At 64.6% G+C, this 20,726-nt stretch overlaps 1 protein-coding gene across 4 annotated transcripts in view; it reads left to right on the top strand.

The window, feature by feature from the left end:
- Positions 1-291: 291 nt before the first annotated feature.
- Positions 292-20,726, top strand: part of DOK7 (docking protein 7) — a 33,173-nt gene continuing 12,738 nt past the window's right edge. The window contains exons 1-4 of one of the 4 annotated variants that reach the window (XM_043448343.1): positions 330-423; positions 841-886; positions 9,578-9,808; positions 11,783-11,983. In XM_043448343.1, coding sequence (XP_043304278.1) covers positions 9,589-9,808; positions 11,783-11,983 — 421 coding nt within the window. In that variant the 5' untranslated portion in view covers positions 330-423; positions 841-886; positions 9,578-9,588. Of the gene's footprint in view, positions 424-451; positions 771-840; positions 887-9,577; positions 9,809-11,782; positions 11,984-20,726 lie in introns of those variants that run through there. The other 3 variants (XM_043448341.1, XM_043448340.1, XM_043448342.1) reach the window with 3 other exon arrangements.

Raw genomic sequence — 20,726 nt, 5'->3', positions numbered from 1 at the left:
GGCGTGCAGGTCAGGGACCAGACTCAGAGACTGGGGTACTGTGGCCCCACTAACCCCCTGGCAGCAATCTGCACCGGGATCCCTGCTGCCAGGGGACAGGAATGAAACCCCCTCCTCTATCCCCTTGCCTATGGGGAAGGGGTGGTCTGAGGGGTTGGAGGGGAGCAGGGAGCGGGCAGGAGAGCTGGGTAGGGGAGTGAGGCAACGGCCTGGCCAGAGCCGACGTGGTCAGTCTGTGGTCCGTGGTGTCCGGTGACAGCTCAGGGGTGGTGGGAGGGACAGGTGCGCGAGGGTGAAGCCAGCCCAGAGGAAGGCGCACTTGAAAAACCGGGACCCACCCGCGGCCGCCCGGGATGCCTCTTCCAGTGGTCGTTTCCTTTGCTTTCGGAAGGCGGGGCCTCCTCCCCCGCCCACCCTACTGGGGTGAGCAGCGTCGGAGCCCCAGGGTCCGAGCCTCGGCCAGGCTCGCAGCCCCGGAGGGCAGGGCGCTCAGGTGGCCCCAGGTGCCGCGGGGGGCGCATCGCCCAGGCGGGGCGCGGGTGGGGCAGGACCGGCGGGCTGGCACCTCGGCCCCGCCCGCCGCGCGCGCCGCCCCGCCCGCCGCCCCGCCGGCCGGCGCACGGCGCTCCCGGAGCTATTTTGAAAGTGACCCTGGGCTGGGCGGCCCGCGGGGCGGCGGGGAGAGGCGCGGCGGGGCGCGGGAACCATGACAGAAGATGACCGAGGCGGCGCTGGTGGAGGGCCAGGTCAAGCTGCGGGACGGCAAGAAGGTCGGGGCGCGCGGCGGGCGCGGGGCGGGGCGGGCGCGGGCGGCGGCTCACGCTCCCTCTGTCCCCGCAGTGGAAGACTAGGTGGCTGGTGCTGCGCAAGCCGTCGCCGGTGGCAGGTGAGCGGGCTCGGGGCGCCGGTGCGGGGTCGGGGGCGGTGGGGCGCGCGCGCGCGATCGGCCGCCGGCGGCCTCCTGCGTACGCCCGGCAGGCCCGGAGAGGCGGCCAGCTCGCCCGAAATAGCCGGCGGCGGGCGCCCCGGGGCGAGGGCTGTAACCGGAGAGCGCCCCGGCGTCGGCCTGCGGGGACCCTCCCGGTGCCCCAACTCGGCCCGCAGCCCCGACTCGGCCCGGAGCCCTGTCGTGGCTTCAGACCCCAGGCCCCTTGGCCGACCCCCCCTTGGCAGGAGGGCTGACCCAACCTCAGAGGGACCTGGTGGGGTTGCGGGGGGGCCGTGGAGACCCGAGGGTTGAAAGGGCAGGAGCCCTTTCTGGTTCCCTCCCCCATCGCTCCGCAGGGAGCACCCCAGAAAGTCCCGGCCCAGTGAGGACTGATCTGTGTCACTGACCCCAGATCCAGACGGGTGTCCGGGCTGGGCTGACCCCAGGCGGCCCCTCCACCTTGAGGCCGGACTGCCCAGGTGGGAAAAGAGAAAGGGGAAAGCGGCCTCCTCTGGGGGTATGTCCTGGGAGCCCCCCAGCCCCAGCTCCCCACCAGGGCCAGTGCGCCCCCCGAGAGGAGGCCTGCCGGGCACGCGGAGCTGGGCATCTTCAGCCTTGGTCCTCAGTGAGAGGCAGCGTTCTGGAGGCTCTGAGCCGGGTGGCTGCAGCTGTTCCCGGAGACAGGTGCCCTGGAGCCGGCCCAGGCCCCCGGGGGTCTGTGTGGGCTGCTGGGGGTGTGCATGCACGCTGTCTCACACGTGCGAGGCTGTCAGTCTTCCGGCACACCTAGGGGTGTCTGGCAGTTTCCAGGGAGCTCCCCTCCTCCATCCATCGGCCGAGTGGGCTCTGGGAGCCGCACAGTTGCGGGGCAAGGGCCTGCGTTTGGCTTCGGACACACTCTTCTCCTGCCTGGACCTCAGCGTCCCCACCAAGGGGGCCTCGCACCCCCTTCACACAGCTGACGGATCTCGCGGGCCCAGCGCCGTGCCTGTTGCTGGGGGGCCCTTGTCCCGGGGAGCTCAGGGAGGCCTGGTGGGGCTAGGGGCCGGGAGGCAGTGGGGTCCCTGCACCAGCCAGGCTGCGGGTGGCTGAGGTTGGGTGCAGGCGGTGTTGACGGAGGAGGCAGGGGCCGGCTGGGGCCCGGGGCGGGGGCTGCTTGCGGGGAGACTGATGAGCCAGGGCCTGTGCGGGCCTCTGGGGAAGGTGGCCCACCCGAGGGCAGCCCTGGGCAGGCCTTGTCCCTCTTGCTGGGGCAGGTGGTGACGGGCAGCCCTTGGTGGTGGGTGTCGTGTCCATATCCGAGAGAACTGGGTGAGGGCTGCGCCCTGGCCGGCCCCGGCAGATGCACCTGTGGACCGGGGCCCTCCGGCACTGGCTCCTCACCACTGCAGACTTCCAGTCTATATGCCTTGTGGTCATGGAGCCTTTCCTGGGTCCTCCCACGTGCAGCTCCATGGGAGGGGAGTGTGCCACAGGCCTCAGGGCAGGGAAGAGCCGCCTCTCCAGGGCGTTAGGGCGGTGGGGCTGGAGGGGACGTCCCCGGAGAAGAGGGTCAGGTGCTCCAGGCAGGACCCGGACCGGGGACTGGGCGGGAGAGGACTGGGCTGGGGGAGGGTCCACATGTCCCCTCTAGGTTGCTGTCCGCCCTGAGCCCTGCACCCCACGTCCTGGTCCCCAGAGTCTTGGGACCCCCACTGTGGCCCCCCATCCGGTCCGAGGATCCGTCCCCTGTCCCCCATCCCCCGTCCCTCCTCCCTGGCCCTTAGCCGATGAGCCAGCCCCTCTCTGGCTCACTGGGGGCCTGGCTGTGAGGGGTGCAGCTGCCTGGTCCCCCTTATCCCAAAGACTGGCTCCCTCGGGTGGACCTGGGTGGGGGGCAGGCCTTTGCATGTGGGGGTCTCACCGCTGAGACTCTCCAGATCCCAGCTGCAGGAGAGGGGAGCCTGGCAAGGGGAGGAGGGGCCGCCCTGCCTGCTCTTCGTGAAGACCCCAGGGCTCTTGCTTTTAGAAATCGTTTCCCTCCCAGGAGGGCCCGCGGGCAGCAGTAGAGAGGGTGTTGGGGGCTCTGGGCAGGCGGGGGGCACTGAGGGCCCCCTCCACTTGGTCCTTTCTCTGCTGTTTGCGCTTTGTCTTAGCCAGGACCACTTACGCTCGTGATAAAGTTTAGGTAATCAGAGGGAGGAGAACTACTATGGAAACAGCGGACGGTCTTTACAGAAGCTTCAGTGAGAACTGCCCCCCGGGGGTCCCCACCTCTGTCCTGGCGAACAGCCAGGGCAGCTCCCTGGTACCGGCCCCCCGGTATCATTGGCTCCCCGGGTACCGGCTCCAACGGCTCTGTTGCAGGGACTCCTGTGTGTGCTGCCGGGGCCGCGTTATTCTGCCCAGAAAAGCCGGCAGGAGGGACCCTGAGTCCTGGAGCTGGCAGGGCCTTGTAGGCAGCGGGGCTGAGACCTGGTGACCCAAGGGCTCTGGCCCTGGGTGAGTGGGTGCGGTCTCCTGACTCCACCCACTGTGTGCTCCGCCCCTCGGCCCGCTGGGAGTTCACCGGGCTCCCGATCCTGGGGAGGGCTGGTCCAGTGCTCCCCCTGCCGTCTACGCTCCATCCCGGTGCTGAGTTCCTGGAGGGCAGGGACCCTGACTCAGCCTCACAGGTGATGGTGGGGCTGGGGTCCTGCAGACATGCCCAGGAACGGGGTCCTAGGGGCACATGCCCCATAAGCCCCCTGAGCCTCCATCCCACCAGCCTCCGCCCCACCCCATGCAGTGGCAGCTCTGCTGAGGCGGGTACATTCCAAGACAGGTGGGGCTCCCAGGTGGTGACGTCCAGGAGGGCCCTGCTCCGGTCCCACCTTCTGGCCTGGGATCCGCTATGTCCTGGAATGGGTGTCCTGGGAATGGGTGTCCCATCTCAGTCCTGGGGTTGGGCCGGCCCCCAAGCACGGGCTGAGGGTGGTGACCAGCCACCTGGTCCCCGTGGACCCTCGACATGGAGGGCCAGGCTTCCTGCAGCCCCTGATTCCAACTAGGAGCAGAGAACCTGGTGTCAGGTCTGGCTTCTGCTCTGACCAACTGAATGACAAGAATGAGTCCTCACTGGGCTTGCAAGGTGGACCCTGCAGAGGGTGGACGGGCAGCGGGTTTGCAGGGAGCCTGGGGCCCTGACCGCTCCTGCTGCTGCCTGTGCGCTGAGCCCGCGAAGCCCCCTGGCGCCCTGTGAAGCCCCCTGGCACCCTGCACACACACACATGGCGGGCACACTCCCCCCCGAATTGGATCAGCAGCAGGCCTGGGCCTGTGTGTCAGGAGGTCCGAGGGTCAGGCGGCCTGGGGCCCCGGCAGGCGGGCCTGGTCAGCAGCCCCCAGCCCCAGCCCTCGGGCGGCCCCTGGGGCCGTTGCCCAGCAGCTCTGCGGAAGGCACAGCCCAAGGTCACCGTGACCTGCGAGAACTGAGCCCCACAGCGCTGCTCCGGCCGTGTCCCTGTGGGTGGGCGTCCGCCTCGTCTCCCCTGCCGGTTCCTTCCTCCCTGCCAGCCCCCGCCCCCACGAGGCCCGGAGGCCCGCAGCTTCCCGGCTGCCCTCCCAGGCGCTCAGCCCCGGGCCGTAAACGCCTCCGAGTGCCCATGACTCTCGTGGTTATTTTTACATCTTCAGGCGCCCGTGTCCAGCTGCCTGCGTGCAGGCTGCCTGGTGTCCCTTGGGCCTCTTGGGCTCATGTGTCTGTGACAGAAACTCCACCCCGCCTTGCCGCCCCCTCATCTCCCCACGTACCACCCTGCCCCCCCATCCAGAATCATCCTCTTCTTTCCTTTCCCTCAGGCCCTGCCTCTGCCCACCAAGGGGTCTCGTGAGCTGGCTGGCCTCTGGCAGGGGGAAGGCCCTGCCCACTGTTACCACGGTTACTGCAGAGCCTGGGCCCCCTTTCCTCTGCCCAGCCTAGGCCAGCAGCTCCCCTGGCCGGGAAGTTGCAGGGTCTGGAGCTTTGCTGTCTCCCTGTGTCCATTTTCCACAGGCAGCCAGCCTGGGCCCTGTTTGATGACAGCTCTCAGGCCCCCATGAGCTGGGATGAGGCCTCAGTCTGGCTTAGCAGGCCCACCTGGCTGGACCCCACCTACGTCTCAGATGGCTCTTCCCCACCCCCCATGCTGGCCTCCGGGCTTCTGCACTGGCTGTTCCCTCTGGCACAATGCTGTTCCCTGCGTGCTGCCGGGCTGGTGTCTCTCCTTCCTTGGGAGTCTGTGTCCCATCTGGGAGGTCCCATGAACAGCTGCTGTGGTCATGTGCCCGCTCCGGGCCCCTGAATAGCACGTCCTCAGGGTTTGCTTTTTTGCCCACCTTTTCCACATTCAGACCGTCCCCCCTCTTGGGTTTCAGCTCCACAGAAGTCAGGCCATGTCCCCAGGTGCCTGGGCTGCTCATGAGCAGAGTGGACTGGGCTTAGTGCTGCAGGGGAGGCCGCCAGGTGGGGGGATGGAAAAGGAGGTGGGGTGGGTTCCGAGGGGCCCCAGTGGGGGTCTTTCAGCAGCCCTTTCGGCAAGCGGGGCCGCTGGGCACTTGCCTTTTCTGCACCAGGAACCTGCCCCCTGCCCCTGGCCAGGCTCAGGGCAGGCGGGTGTAGGAGGGCAGGGTGAGCATGCGTGGTCCACAGGCAGACCCTCCCCCGAGTTTTGTGGTGATGGGACGGTGCCCAGCTCCAGGCCGAGGTCCCGGCTGGCTGGCCGGTGGCTGAGGGCCTCTGCGTGCCTGGCCAAGGCTGTGTTAGTGCCTCGACTCCGCGGAGTTCTCCTTTGAAAGTAGAGTCTCTGTGAACTGAGAGGGGGTCTCTGGTCACGGCGCGGGGCTTGAACCAGTCAGGCGGTCCCCACCGCGGTGCCCATGCAGAGTGTGTGTGCACGTGTGCGTGCAAGCGAGCAGGTGTGCGTGTCCCCACACGCATGTGGGCACGCAGGCACGCGTGACCGGATGTGTGGCTGTGCGTGTGTGTGTGCGTGGACCACCTCGTTTCATCTTCCCACTTTGCTTCCGGCCCCTCTCTGCCTCCCTTCAGCACGACCACCCCGGTCCGCTCCACCCCCTGCCCCAGCTGCCCCTTCCAGCCCACCCTCCAGGCCCCGCGGGCACCTTCAGCTCCCGCCCCCTAGGGTGCAAGTGGCTCCAGGCCCGGTGGCCGCCTGGCTGTGGCCGGCTGCTGTGGGCGGGGTCCTCGGACCCATGAGGCCTGGCGTGGAGACAAGGGGGCGCCCCGGGTGCAGGGCGGGAAGGCCGGCGGCGCTCCCTCGCTGGTGACGGGGAGACCTCGCCGAGGGCCAGCCTCGCTCGCTGGCCTCGTGTGGGGGTGCGGCCCTGGGTGCTCGTGGCGGGGGGCCCCGGCCGGGCTGGGCAGCTGGTGCGGCCCCGCGGCCTCCGCGTGCTGTGTCCAGGGCCGGCGGGCCGCTGCCCCCTGGAGGCTCGGGCGCGCTCACCCGGGTGCAGAGCAGCTCTGAGACCCGTGTGGCCTCAGGTCCCAGACCTGAGAATTTCTGTTTCCTTGGCGCCTGTTCCTTCAACAGCTTTTTCACCAAGCAGCATTCTCTATAGGATGGGTTTTAAAAATAGGATCCCTTTATGGCCAAAGTGATGGGAGGGGAGGGGGCGGAGCAGCTGCCCGTCCCAGGTCCCCTCCTGGCCCCACACTTGCTGCCCCTCCCCTGGGCCGCATCCTGCCCCAGCTCGTGGGAGACCATGGTGGGGTCCGGGGTGACTCCTCCGGCCGTCACCGTCACCAGGCTGTGACTGCAGGCGGCTTCCACCGGGCAGAAGGTGGGGGCTAGGCACACAGCGTGTCCCCGTCTGCCGCCGTTTATGTTCATACTTAAAAATGAGACCAGTGACCCGCCTGGTGTCTCAGCTTCGTGGGGCTGCGGTAACGAAGTGTTGTAAACCGAGGGGCTGGAAATGAGAGAGATGTGCTCTCTCCCCGTCCTGGAGCCTGGAAGTCCACAGTAAAGGTGTGGGCAGGGCCACGTGCTCCTGCGAAGGCACTGGGGCGCGCTCCACGCCTGCTCGGGCTCCTGGGCTCACGAGCACGTGGCTCCGTGACGTGTCTTCTCATGGCCTCTCCTCTCCGTGTCACTGTATCCCCTCCCTTCTCTTATGAGGACACTCAGCTTTAGATTTGGGGCCCCCTTGGACAATCCCTCGAGATCCTTAACCTGGCCACATCTGCACAGACCTTTTCTCTAAGCGAGGGCGTGTCTGCAGGTTCTGGGGGTCAGGATGTGGACACGTCTTTTTGAGGGGGTCCCCATTTACCCCACCGCAGACAGGCGAGGGCACGAGTCGATTCTCAAATCTCTGTGAGGAGTGGGCTGTGAGCTGATTTCAGACAGAGCCAGGATCCAGGAAGACTGGACAGGCTGGGGGAAAGGGTCTTGGGGACAGATGTTGGCTCTGGCACACAGGTCCCCAGACCAGCCTTGCAAGGGCAGGCGTCTTCCCTCCGTGACAGCAGGGGGCATCAGGGAGCCGTGGGGCAACCCAGGGGCCCTTGTAGCAAGCTGGACCCTAGACCACGAATCGGCAAACTGGGGCCTGAGCCAAATCTGGCCCATCTCTTGCTTCTGTGATGAAGTTTTTTTGGAACACAGCCATAACCGTGAGTGTGGTCTGGCTGCTTTCGCAGTTAAGGAGCTGTGCCAGGGACCTCCCGGGTGGTCAAGTGGCTAAGACTCCACGCTCCCAATCTGGGGGGTGCCGGTTCGATCCCTGATCAGGGAACTAGCTCCTGTAGGCCGCAATGAAAGATCCTGCAGATCCTGTCTGCCATTTCGAAGACTGAAAACCCCCAGGGCTGCAGCTAAGACCCGGCACAGCCAAATAAATAAATAACGATCAGAAAGAACTGTGACAGAGACTGCGTTGCCCACGCACTGGAATGTAGTTACTGTCTGACTCCTCACAGGAAAGTTTACGGACCCTGCTCTTGGCTACATCATTGGGAGCATAACTCCTAAAACAAAGGAGGTGACCATCTTGCCCTGCCTTTGCTGGTCAGGCCACGACTGCAGCAAACAGTCTTCCCTGGGATTGAAGGGCCTCACGCTCGTCTGTGCTGGGTGACGGGACTGTCAGAGCAGAAGAGGACCGCCTTCGCGAGCTCGCCTTCCAGGGTGGGAGCGGGGAGACGGGAGATGGGACAGCCAGCCGCACGGCGACACCATTGGGAGAGGCCGGCCTTGCCAGGGGCGAGGAGCAGCAGGAAGTGCTTGGCGTGTCTGGGGAGCACCCTGGTGTGGGTGGTGGGGCAGTGCGCACGCCGGGCTCCCGTCCGTGGCTGCCCTGGTGTCCGCACGCCCGGCTCCCGTCCACGGCTGCCCCAGTGTCCGAATGCTGGGCTCCCGTCCACAGCCGCCCCGGTGTCCGAATGCTGGGCTCCAGTCCGTGGCCGCCCTGGGTGCTTGCCCGCCGGGTTCCCATCCGTGGCCGCCAGGTGACCTCCCTTTGTCCACATGCTTCTTTGATGGGAGTCTCTCTGTGCTCACGGCCTCCCCAGGCTTTCTCCTCTTGAGCCTCTGGTGACACTTGGGGGACATTTCCATAACAACACATGCCCTTTATGCCTCTGGAGTGACTAATTTCTCTCTGGGCCGGGCCACGCGTTCCCAAGGGCATTGTGCTCCAGAGAGAACAAGCAGAACCCTCGGGCAGCAGCTGGGTTTCCGTAGGTTCTGGGGTTTCTGTGTATTCCCCTGAGAGTGAAAACAGTCTTGCTTTTTTTTTCTGACATAAGCATTTCAAACACTAGGAACAGGGTCAAATAGGAAGCGAAGCCCCCATCAGAGGCCTTGGAGATCTGTAAATAGTTTGTTGGAGCCAGCCCGTCCTGCAGGTTGGTGTCCAGCCTGCCTGTGGCTGTGTTCCCCTCTGACCACAGCGGTGTGTGTGCTTCCAGGACACGCCGTCCGCCCCCTGTCTTCGCAGGGCCGGGGTTGACAGCGGGCAGGCAGGAGGCGCCACCCTTGCTGTCCGTCTGCTGGCCGAGCTGAGTGTGGAGTCAAGCTCCGGGGTCTGGATGTCCCTTGGGCCTGCAGGGTGACTTTCCAGTGCTGGGCGGGGGCGGGGAAGTGCTCCATCCCGAGGGGTCCTTCAGTGCCTGCCCTCGACACTCTCCTGCCCCGACGAGGGAGCCTGTTCACCAAGCTCGGGGCCGCCTTGCACTCTAGGGTCTCGGCGTTCGCATCATTCCCGGGACCCCCCCACCCTCAGCAGAAACTGGGTGGTGGCCTGGCGGGGCGCGCCTGCATTCAGGAGGGATGCAGGGGCGCAGCTGACCCAGGGACGCTCACCAGGGCCACGCAGGTGGCTCGGCAGCATGTTTGCGTTTGGAACGGTGTCCCCCCAGGGCCGGGGACAGGGTGCAGGCCCTGGCTGGGGGCCCCAGGCAAGGTGGGCGGGTCCCCACCAGGGAGTGTCCTGAGCTGCCCGTGTGGCCCGTGGCCGTGTGGGGTGGGGGTACCTTTTGCACATGAGGGGCTGGACGCTCAGGGTGCCCGGGGCTTGCTGGGGGCCGGCCGTGCCTGGAGCCCGGGTCTCGGGCGTGTATATGTGGGGGTGCCGGGCACTTGGGGGCCTGGCAGCACTGACCACCCCCCACCCTCGCGCCCCCTGCAGACTGCCTGCTGATGCTGGCCTACAAAGACAAGTCAGAGCGCGCCAAGGGGCTTCGGGAGCGTAGCAGCCTGACGCTGGAGGACATCTGCGGGCTGGAGCCCGGCCTGCCCTATGAGGGCCTGGCCCACACGCTGGCCATCGTCTGCCTGTCACAGGCCGTCATGCTGGGCTTCGACAGCCGTGAGGCTATGTGCGCCTGGGACGCCCGGATCCGCTACGCGCTGGGCGAGGGTGAGTGCATCTGGGGCCCGCGGGGACGGCCTCTGCCTGCCCTCAGGGGTCCCTGTGGGTCTCACCGGTGGGCTGCAGGGGCCGGGACAGGACTCCCCGTGCCTGCTGAGTGCCCTCTGGTCGGCCGTGACTGGGGCGATGGTGGGGTCATGCCCATCAAGATGCCTCTTGAGCTCCCGAACTTGACCACATTCACATGAACTGGGGCCTTTAGCCCGAGCGGGTGGTCGCCCAAGCCCGGAGCCCCGGGGAGGAGGAGCCAGACCCCTGAGCCCCACAAGGGGGGGGCGCAGGGTGCAGGACGGGGTGCTCTCGGGAGAAGGGGAAGACCCAGCGCCCACCCAGCTGGTCAAGCAGAGGCGGGCCGGCCCCCAGCTGAGTCATCAGAACACACGGTCGGCATCTTTCATCGAAGTGCAGCTAGCTCACGTGTTGCGTCAGCTTCAGGCAGACGGCGGGCTGGCTCAGTTGTACGTGTGTGTGGTGGGCACGCGCGTATGTGATCTCTTTCAGATTCTTGTGCATTACAGGTTATCGCAGGACAGTGAGTATAGCTCCCCGTGCTGGTACAGTAGGACCTTGTCGCTTACCTAACGTATATGTAGCGGTGTGTACGTTTTAATCCCAAAGCCCTGATTTATCTCAAAAGCCATGATGTTTTAACACAATATTTAAAGAGTTAAAAATGAAACCTCGAAGCCCACGATGAACAGACATGTCAAAATCTAAAGCGAAGCTGGTCTGTGAGCCGTCTTTAAACCTTCCCGTCCACACCTGCCCCGATGCCACAGCCGGCCTGGGCTTTATTTAAGCTGTTTCACTCTCCGTGGACTTTTTGCGCTGATTTTTGTTGTTTAAGTCATCATTAAAATATCACTGATCTTGGCCCCTGCTTTGCACCCTGAGTAAGGGGTCTCACTCACCTCAGCCCAGCCCAGCTAGGGGGCAGCGGCTCCCCCCTCCTCCGGGAGCCCCCAGACCAGGCCTCTAGAGCGGGGGACGTGTGGAGGGCCCAGTGGGGGGGCGCGGGGGCAGGAGGGAGGAGCCTCTTCCAGAAAGTTCTCCCGTTGGGGTTCAGCCGGTTCAGCCTGGCTTAGGGCGTGACTCCTCTTCTGCTAGGGTGGGGCGGGGCGGGGCAGGGCGGGAGGGGCCCTGCTGCAGAGGCAGCCGGTGCCCTGGCCCGGCATCTTAACAGACATCACCAGGACGTGGTCATGGGTCGCTGACCCCCAGTCCCCTGGGGCCAGGCTGAGGATCCTCGCCCAGGGGCCCCTGCCTACCGCGGGGGCTTGGGTGGGCTTAGGAGGGAGGAGGAGGCAGGGCTGGGGCTGGCCCCTCGGCTTCGGGGTGGACATGGGGCTGGTGGGCACAGGCCGGGAGGCTGCCATCCACTCCTGGGCCTGGCTGCTCTGGGATGCACCCCTCTTCCAAGGTCCTTCCGAGGTTGTTGGGGGGCCCTTGTGAAGAGAGAAGAGCTTACCACCGCCCTCCTGAGGGGCTTCAGGGGCAAAGGGCTGAGCCCAAGGCAGCAAGGAGGTCTCAGGGAGCTCGTTGCCATGCTCAGCACCAGGGAGACCCTCTCACTGGAGCGGGGAGGGCCTGGGGCTTCCTGTGTGTCCCTGCGGCCAGGCTGGGAGTCTCCAGGAGGGGCTGGAGGCTGGGCCTCCTAGGCCTCAGGGTTCCCATCTTTGGAATGGGACCACAGCAGCTGCGCTGGGCGGGGTTTCTCAGAGGACGCGCCCGAGGCTTCGGACTTGCCAGCCGTGGCCCGCGTGCTTCTCCCGGAGCTCGCTGGGGTCGGTCCAGCCTCGTTAGGGTGGGAGGTGGGGGGGCGCTCAGGGCGGGCCTCTGAGGACAGGACAGGGCGGGGCCGTGGCACCGGGTGGCCCTGCCCTCGGGAGCTGACACCCGGGCTGCCGCCTCCTGGCCGCCATCCGCTCCCAGCAACACCCTGTTGCCCCCACCCTGCCCCAGTGCACAGGTTCCCCGTGATCGTGGCTCCGGGCACCAAGCTGGAGAGTGGCCCCGCCACCCTGCACCTCTGCAACGACATCCTCGTGGTGGCCAGGGACGTCCCCCCGGCCGTGGCGGGGCAGTGGAAGCTGTCGGACCTCCGGCGCTACGGGGCCGTGCCCAACGGGTTCATCTTTGAAGGCGGGACCAGGTGTGGATTCTGTAAGTATGTGGGCCATGGGCTTGCTGGCCGGGCCGTGGCCCAGAGCCGGGCCTCCCACTTGCAGTGGCCTCTCTGGGGCCTGCAGCAGCCTGAGGTCTCAAAGGGCCGGCGGTTAGCCCCCAGCCCGGATTCTGTGCTTCCGGCCGGAGGCAGGGGCTTGGGGGCTGCGAGCGGGGACCCTCCCGCATGAAGTTGGTGCAGGGCTGCCTGGGGGAGGTTCAGGGCCCGGTCACAGGGCATCAGAGCTGCTCAGCTGGGAAGAAAAGAGAATAGACGTGTCCACTGAGGATATGCTGAGCGGACACTTCGGCTCCCTGGGCCCTGAGCCATCACCCTGGCCGATGTTGGAGATGAGGGCTGAATGCAAGGCCCCAGCAGTGAGGGCGGGGGGCCCCCAGGGCCGAGGTGGCATCCGAGGCCGGGTGAGCGCTGCAGGGAGCTAGCCTCCCGCCAGGAGGGGCTCGGGAGGGCGAGCACACAGGCCCTCGGTTGGAGAGTTTGGGGTGCAGGGTGGGGGTGTGTGTGTTCCAGCGCCCCCAGCCCGCTGTTCTCCCAGTGAAGGAGGCCGCTGTGGACCTGCACTTGCTGTTGAGGGTGGGGGAACGAGTCCCTCTCCTCCGAGTGCCGCCAGCTGGGCCGCCTCGACAACCACGGTCACTGGGCTGGGCTGGAGGGTGCGGCCTGGATGGGGGCTGTGCATCCCAGATCTGGTCAGCCTGCGACCCCAGCCGGGGTTGGGGGGTCACGGGTCCCTCCCTCGTGGAGGGCGATCAGGGCTCTGAGCTGGGGATGACCTCTCTCCTCCCCCCCACCCTCTTAGAGGAACACAGATCACTCCCCAACCCACAGCCCCTGGAGAGGACAGAGCTGGCCAGGGGCGCCCACAGGGCCCGGCACACAGTCAATGTGGCTGGTGGGAGGGTGTGCCCCCCACCCCACGCTCCGGAACTCAGTTGCGCCCAGATTTCTCTGGGCGCCGGGAACACACTTGAGGATGTGGTCATGCTGGACGCTGGGCCCGTGGCCCTTGTTCCTCAGGGTGGGGGGTGTGCGAGGCAGGACGGTTCCGGCGGGCCCTGCCTTTGACGGGACGAGATGTAAACTGCCGGGGACCTTGGCAGGCAGGTTGGAGCTGCTGCTGAGACAGGGACTGCAGCCCCTGGATTTCGTGCTGATGGCTCGTCCTGGGCTCCAGGGAGCTTAGAAGCTCTGAGATGCAGAGAGAGGCAGGGAGGGGTGACTCAGCGGAGGTGCAGGCGGGCTGGGGGAGCTAAGCCCAGGGCTGGCAGGGGGGCCGCAGCCGGAGTCGGAAGGCCTTGCGTGAGGCTTGGTCTGTGCGTTTTCCTGCCTGGGATGTTTCGAGCAGGAGGAGGAGGTGAGTGCAGCTGTTGGCCCCTCCGTGTCTGGCGGGGAAGGCCTGCCCGGGACACCGTCCAGAGTCCTCTCCGCCGGACCTTAGAGGCGCCGGCAGCGGGCCGGTGGGGGGCCCAGCCTGGCTCCCACCCCCTCCCTTGCATGGACGGTGGGGGACAGCAGGCTGCAGCACGCTTGGTGTGTGTGGCAACCCTTCTCTCCCTAGATGTCCTTCACATGGGGCCCTGGAGCTGCTGGGGGCCCCGGCAGGAGAGCGACCAGCATCGTGGCTGGACCGCTGGGACTCCCGGGGCCAAGATTCAGGCAGAGTGGCCTGTGGCTGCCTGAGGCCTGGGGTGCAGGCCGTGGCTGGAGATGGTGTGTGCCCTCGAGTGGGGGCGGCCAGGAGGACCGGTTCCTTGGAGACTGTTTTATTTGCCCGGACGTAATGTAATAGAGTCCACTGGATGTTTTTCCCCCAGAGGCCTCAGAGTTTAAAATTCCAGCTCTTGGTGTGGGTGGGCTCCTTCTCCAACCGTCGACGATTCCAGGCATCAGAAGTCGCAGGGCTTCCTGGGAGGGTGGAAGCTGTAACTCAAGCTGCTGAGTCCTGTCCCGGGCGGGCAGGCCAACAGCGTGAACTGTGGCCGGCCGCCCTGGGGCTTCTGTGCAAGGCCTGAGTTTGGGCCTTAGGCCCTGGGCGGGCCCGGCGGGTCTGCCTGGACCCAAGGGCTCCAGGGCGGATGTTCTCCCTCCCACAGAAAGTCCCTCTTGGGGGTCCTCCCCTCACCTCCAGACTGTCTGGAGGCCCCTGGCCAAAGCCGGCCGGCGAGTGGTGGCCAGAGAACACGGTGGGTGTGGCGGGGGGCTGGACCAGCCTTTTCCGACACTCTGCCACCCGGTGGGTCCCACGGGGCTCCGTTCCGTTCTCCTCCAGGGACACGACCCTCTGCCCCCCGGCAGGTGCTGCGGCTCTGCCGGTTCGTAGACTGTCCCCAGACCCGGGTGATGCAGGCGGGGTGAGCAGGACCGTGCAGCCCCGCGTGTGGTCAGAGCAGCAGGCCGCTCAGGATGCGGGCCTCCGGGGAGGAGGGTGGCTAGTTCAGGGCCAGGGCCACGTAGCGAATGACCGCATCCCGGGCCTGAGAACAGCGCAGTCTGCCCCTTCACCGTTCTGTCCAAAGTCAAGGACGGGCCGGGGCTGCGCCCTCCTGGTGGCTCCTGGGGAGGGTCCTCCTTGCCTGTTGTGGTCCCTGGGGGTCCCAAGTCCAGTCCCTGGGGGTCCCGAGTCCAGTCCCCGGGGGCCCCAAGTGTTCCAGGTTTGTGGCCACACCCCTCCTGTCTGCTCTGGCTTCACGAGGTCCCCCTTCACGTGGGACATGGGTCATTGGAGTCAAGGCCCCTCGATGCTCGGGAGGGCCTGAGCGCCTTCACTTGGGCATACCTGCAGAGACCCTTTTCCAGATAAGGATGCAGTCGCAGCCTCCAGGATGGGAGCCTGTCCTTTGGGGCCACCATCCAGCCCATGACCAGGTGACCCCAACTCTGATGGTGCCAGAATTCAGATCTCAGTGAGTCTGTGGGCCCCGAGTTGGAGCAGGGGTTAGAGTCACCAGCAGGCTCTGGAAGGTTCTGGATGAAGGAATTAACATATCCTGTACAGGGCAGGCCCCAGCCTGGCCCCTGGGCCCTAGAGTCATGCCCCCAGACCACTCCGGAGAGCAGTGACCGGACCCCGGCCCCTTCACCCACACTGAGACACAGGTGACCGGCTGTCAGGAGAGGGCCCTGAGGAGTGTGTGGGGGCGGTCAGCGCCCTGTGGGTGTCAGGGAGGGGTCGGGGCCGGGGGCTCCGTGTGGCTCCGGGTCCCCATGGGTGGGCGTGTTCTCTCTGTGGCCTCCACGTGGACGGCAGCCTGATCAGATACTTTGAACAGGAGCCTGAGGTCTCTGTCTCTGGGGTGGTCACGGCGGTGTGTTTAGGGCTCCTGGGCAGGGGCAGGGCACACAGATGGGGGTGGTGCAGAGATTTGGGGCACCCTTCGCCCAGGACAGGCTCAGCCGCAGGGAGAGTGGCGGACCCGGTGTGGGATGCCCTGCCAGGGCCGGGAAGGCTTTGGGGAGCGCTGGGGGGCATTTGCACAGGGCCTAGGGGTGAATGGAAGTTTCTGGCACGGGGGCCAGGGGAAGTCCCCGTCCCTCACGTTGGCAGGTCCTGTCAAGGACACTTCCAAGGTGTTTCCACTCCCGCGTGAGCTGGCTGCAGCCACAAGGATCAGGGTCCTTGACTGCTGAGGGACTCCACGGGTGGTGGACGGCAGAGTCCAAGGCTGGAGCCCAGGCCTCTGCCCACTGCTCCGCCTCTCCTCCTCCCCGGCTCTTGGGGTCCAGCCCATCCCGTCAGCCCCTTGGGGAGCAGCGAGCATTGTAAATCATTTTTATAAGTGAGTGTTCAGTTCAGTTCAGTTCATTCCCTAAGTTGTGTCCGACTCGTTGCGACCCCATGGACCGCAGCACGCCAGGCCTCCCTGTCCTTCACCAACTCCTGGAGTTTAGTCAAACTCATGTCGATCGAGTCAGTGATGCCATCCAACCATGTTATCCTCTGTCATCCCCTTCTCCTCCCACCTTCAGTCTTTCCCAGCATCAGTATCTTTTCCAATGAGCTGGCTCTTTGCATCAGGTGGCCAAAGTACTGGAGCTTCAGCTTCAACATCAGTCCTTCCAATGAACACCCAAGACTGATCTCCTTTAGGAAAGACTGGTTGGAGCTCCTTGCCATCCAAGGGACTCTCAAGAGTCTTCTCCAACACCGCAGTTCAAAAGCATCAATTCGTCATGGGTATATAAGTGAGTATAGTGAATATATATATGTAAGCAAGTATAGTGAAACTCCAATACTTTGGCCACCTGTTGTGAAGAGCCAATTCATTGGAAAAGACCCTGATGCTGGCAAAGATTGAGGGTGGGAGGAGAAGGGGACGACAGAGGATGAGATGGTTGGAAGGCATCTCCGACTCGATGGACATGAGTCTGAGCAGACTTCGGGAGATAGTGGAGGACAGGTCATGGGGTCACAAGCAGTTGGGCGACGACTGAACAAGAGCAAACACGTGAGCACAGGGCGAAGCTCTGGAGCGGGAGAGGCCACCTTGCCAGCGTGTCCAGCACTGAGACGCCCTCGGCTGCCTCTTGTGGGCGCTGTGGTCCAGAGGCTGGTCTTGCTGGAGCTGCTGGAGCCGTGGTCTCCAGCCACGGAGCTTGGAGGAGGGGGGAATGTGTTCAGGGGATTCTCCATGCCCGGCCCTGGGTGCGGGGTTGGAGTGGGGAGAACATCCCGGGCTGGGAAGACTCAGGCTATGTGAGAGGACACGGACGTTTCGAGTCCTCAGGGGTGCGAGGGGAGCCAGGTGGGGCCACAGACTGGGGAGGCCCTCGCAGGCTGAGCCTGGACGGGGCCTCTGCAGGTTGGACAGGAATTCAACTGAGCCTGGCTGCTGAAGGTAGGGTAGAGTGGAGGGAAGAGAAAAGGGGTTCCAGGCAGACATTAGCGTGGCTGGTGGCAGGAATGGTGTGTGCAGGACCCTGGCTGGTAGAGTGGCAGAGGTGAGGTTGGAGGGGGAAGCCGTGTCCTGGTTACGGGAGGCTCTGGAGCCTGGACCTGAGCTGGGCTGTGTTCCCAGGGAAGCAGAGAGCCCTCGAAGGTGCTGGAGCGGGATGGTGCCACCAGCAGACCTGTTGAGGGTGTTGGCTTTGGCCCCAGGGTGCTGGGGGTATGGAGGCGGGGCGTGAGGAGGCTGGGGGCGGGGCCTGTGGGTTCAGGAGTGTTAGGAAGCGGGGAGGGAGGAGGGCCAGCGGGGGTGGGGGGTGAGGATGCCGAGGGGAGGGTCCGAGGAGGGGGGCCTGGGCTGAGCTCCAGGGCTCAGCCCGTTGGAGGGGAAGGCCCCCAGGTGGGGTTCAGAGCCCGTCCAGAGCCGGATCAGGTTTACCCCTGGAGGCGGAGTCTCTCTTTGGGTCTAGAGCCCCCATCACACTTTGGGACAGACTTGTGGTCAATTTCAGCCCTCTGCCCGGAGGTCTGTGCTCTGGGGGCCGGAGTCGGGCCGGGATCTGTCACCTTTCTGCAGCCCACGATGGCATGTGCTCCCGGCGATGGCTCTGGAGCCTCTGCGTGTCCAGGGAGGCCAAGGTCACTCAGGGTCAGGGAGAGAGGGGCCAAGGGTGATAGTCACCTGTGAGGCCCCTGCAGGACACCTTACCTAGCAGGGGAGTCTGGATCTGCACGCCAACCCTCGGTGGTGTGTGCACACGCCCATTTACAGATGGGGACACTGAGGCACGGAGCGGCCTGAGACGTGCCCTAGTCTGTGTCTGAGCGTGGTGATGCTGGGGGGCCTGACCCCCTCGGTGCCCACCCCTGAGCCTCTTGGCACCAGGCCTGAGTGGGGCGGGGCCCCTTCCCGCTCTCAGCAGCCTCCGGGACTCCTTCTCGGGGCATTTGTCTTCAGTCTGTCTCCTCCCAGGCCGAAAAGTGGGCCCAGTGCGTCCTCGGGGATGGGCAGGGTGGCCTCATGGGACCATCTGGACATGATGGCGTGTGAGCTGCATCCCACATCTTCACGTGGGAGAAAGGTGGTCCGTGGGCAGGAAGTGCGGCTCACCCGAGGCTCCCAGGGACGAGTCTGACTCGTCTCAGCCTCTCCGAGCCTCCGTCTCTCATCTGCACCGCCCCGGCTTCCTGTGCCCCTGCCTGGGAGGCGTGTGCCAGGTGGTGACCTGGACCCCGGCCCCGGGGTGCTCAGGCCCCGCCCTCGCCCAGGCTCCCGCGGAGGTTGCAGGAGAGCCAGCAGTTTCGCAGCCTCTCGTGGGTCGGGACTGACCCCACCGGCGGGTCTCTGGCCAAGGAGTGTTTGGTGTCTGGTGCAGCCAGGCGCCTGGGCCGTGGGTCAGTGTCCTCTAGAGGGGACCCCGAGTCTCACACTCCCAGGGAGAGACTTCTGCTGGCCAGACTGGCCCTGCAGGGACTGGGCGGGTGGCACCAGCCCCCGCTTCCGTGATGGCTCCGGGCTGGCAGGTGTGCTTGGCAGAATTCTCCCAGTGGTGGGCACTCTGTCTGAGCCGTGTCCTTCCTGCCCGGGCCTCTGAGTCTCACCCTGGCAGGCCCCGGGGGATGGAGGGCACTGTGCAGTGAGCGGGGCTTGGGTTTGGGTCTCCACCTGCTGTTCCCCGGCCTGCACCTCAGCTCCCTGTTGCAACGCAGGAGTGGGGACACCCGCTGACCCGCTCTGCTGTCCTCCTGCACTCCTGGGGGACGGGGTGGAGGTGGGGAGGGGCAGGCCCTCTCTGTGGCTGGGTCATTCAGGACACCGTTTCAGAGCAGGACCCTCAGCCAGCACTTGGGGAGACGCAGAGGAAAGCAAGGCCCCAGGCTCGTCCTGAGGGGCCCCTCACCTGGGCAGATGCCCAGTGCATCCCTGCGGGAGGGGTGGGGGGAGCATGGGAGGAAGGTGGGTCACCAGCGAGTGGCCTTGGCTGGAGCGGGGTGTCGGTGGGTGACTGGGAGCCGGAGGCTAGCATCCACCCAGGGACAGAGTCCAGGGTCAAGGCTGACGCCCCTGCCGTCTGCTCAGGGTGGGGTTGGGTGCCCCCCTTCCCGTGTGCAGGGGGCATTGTCAGGGTGATTAGGATGAGCTCCTGGCATTTAGCAGGAGCTGCTCCAAGGATGTGACGTGCCTGGACCGCAAGGCTGCATCCTGCTGGGTGGTGGCGGGGTGGGGGTGGGGAGGTGGCTCGCTGGAGGGTGGGACGGAGCCTGTGTGGTGTTTGTCCTTGTTTTTGGTTGACTGTGGCCAAGTCCACATGGTGCACACTGCATCACGTACGCCTCTTCTGCAGTTCAGTGGCAGTGAGCACGTTCGTTCACGTGGCTGTGCCCCCATCCCCAGAACCTCGTCATCGTCCCAAACTCTGTCCCCAGACACCAGCTCCCTGCTCCCCTCCCCGCCCAGCCCCGCACCCCTTATTCTGCTTTCTGTCTCTGATTTTGACAACTCTGGGGACCTCACATAAGTGGAATCACTCAGGATTTGCCCTTTTGTGACTGGCCTATTTCCCTTGGCTCAGCATCCTCACGGCTCATCCGCGTCCAGCAGGTGTTAGAATTTCCTTCCTTTTTAAGGCTGAAGCAGATTCCGCTGTATGGACGGACCACATGGTGTTTATCCATCCATCTGTCGATGGACACTTGGACTGCGTCCACATTTTAGCTATTGTGAATGATGTTGCTGTGAACACGGGCAGGCAAATATCTCTTGGAGACCTTACTTTTAATTCTTTTGGGTGCGTGCCCAGAAATACACTTGCTGGATCAGATGGTGGTTCTCGGTGGAATGTGTTGAGGAGCTGCCGCACTGCTTTCCACACGACTGTATGATGTTAGGTTCCCACCAACAGTGTGTGAGGGTCCCAGTTTCTCCAGACCCTCACCAGCTCTTGTTTTCTGTTTCGTTTCTGTGTGTTGTTTAAATAGCACACCTGTTATTTACATAGGTTTAAATACCCACTTCTAGTGGGTATGAAACCATCAGGTGAGATTTCAGCTTCATTTCACATGAACTTATCTCATTGCACTTTCTTTCTCCCAAAATAGAGGCAGAGACAAATGAAACTTTAATCAGTAGATGTTTCACTCTATTAGGAAACTGCAAAATAATATCCCAAGGCTCAGTTAGCTCTGCCAGCTTTCTGATTGATAACCAGGGCTGTGTGGACGGAGCTTTCTAGAACCTTCTCAGCAGGAAATTCCTTCAGAGTCTCTGTCCCCGACTGGCCTTTGCTGTGTGGTCTTTGCCAGCAGAGAGTGGAATTCTCTGAGGAGCTGGGGGTACCGAGATTCAGGGACAAAAGTCTGGAGCCTGGAGATGAAAGCCCGGATCTGGCTCATCGGATATTTGAAGGAAGGTTTTTCTTTCTCATGGCTGGTGAATCTTCGAGTTGAACGTGATGCTTCTCCCCTGGAGATATTCTTCCCTGGGAGCAATTGCATTTATGATGGGAGTGAGGTTTGCTGCACCCCCTTATGAGCGATAGCGTCTGTCTCTAGAGCAAAAGGTGGCCGTGAACCCGCAGGCAGCTGCTTCCTACCGGGCAGGACACTCTGCTCCGAATCTTAACTTTCCACCTTACTTATTGCTGGGAGACAGATACCCCCAAACCTTAGCGCTGCTTCCTGGCTGCGACCCTGCGGGTCAGCGGTCTGGGCGGGGCTCCCTCTGCTCTGAGCAGCCGACTGGAGTCACTTGGGCAGTGGCATTTGGTGGGAGGCCTCAGGCATGGCCTGGGGCCCCGGTGCTGGCTATTGGCTGGGACGCCTCAGTTCTCCTCCGGGCC

This window comes from Cervus canadensis, chromosome 26, assembly GCF_019320065.1.
Source record: "Cervus canadensis isolate Bull #8, Minnesota chromosome 26, ASM1932006v1, whole genome shotgun sequence".
Lineage (NCBI taxonomy): Eukaryota > Metazoa > Chordata > Mammalia > Artiodactyla > Cervidae > Cervus > Cervus canadensis.
The sequence above is the reverse complement of the archived record's forward strand: the minus strand, read 5'-3'. Positions and strand labels throughout refer to the sequence as shown.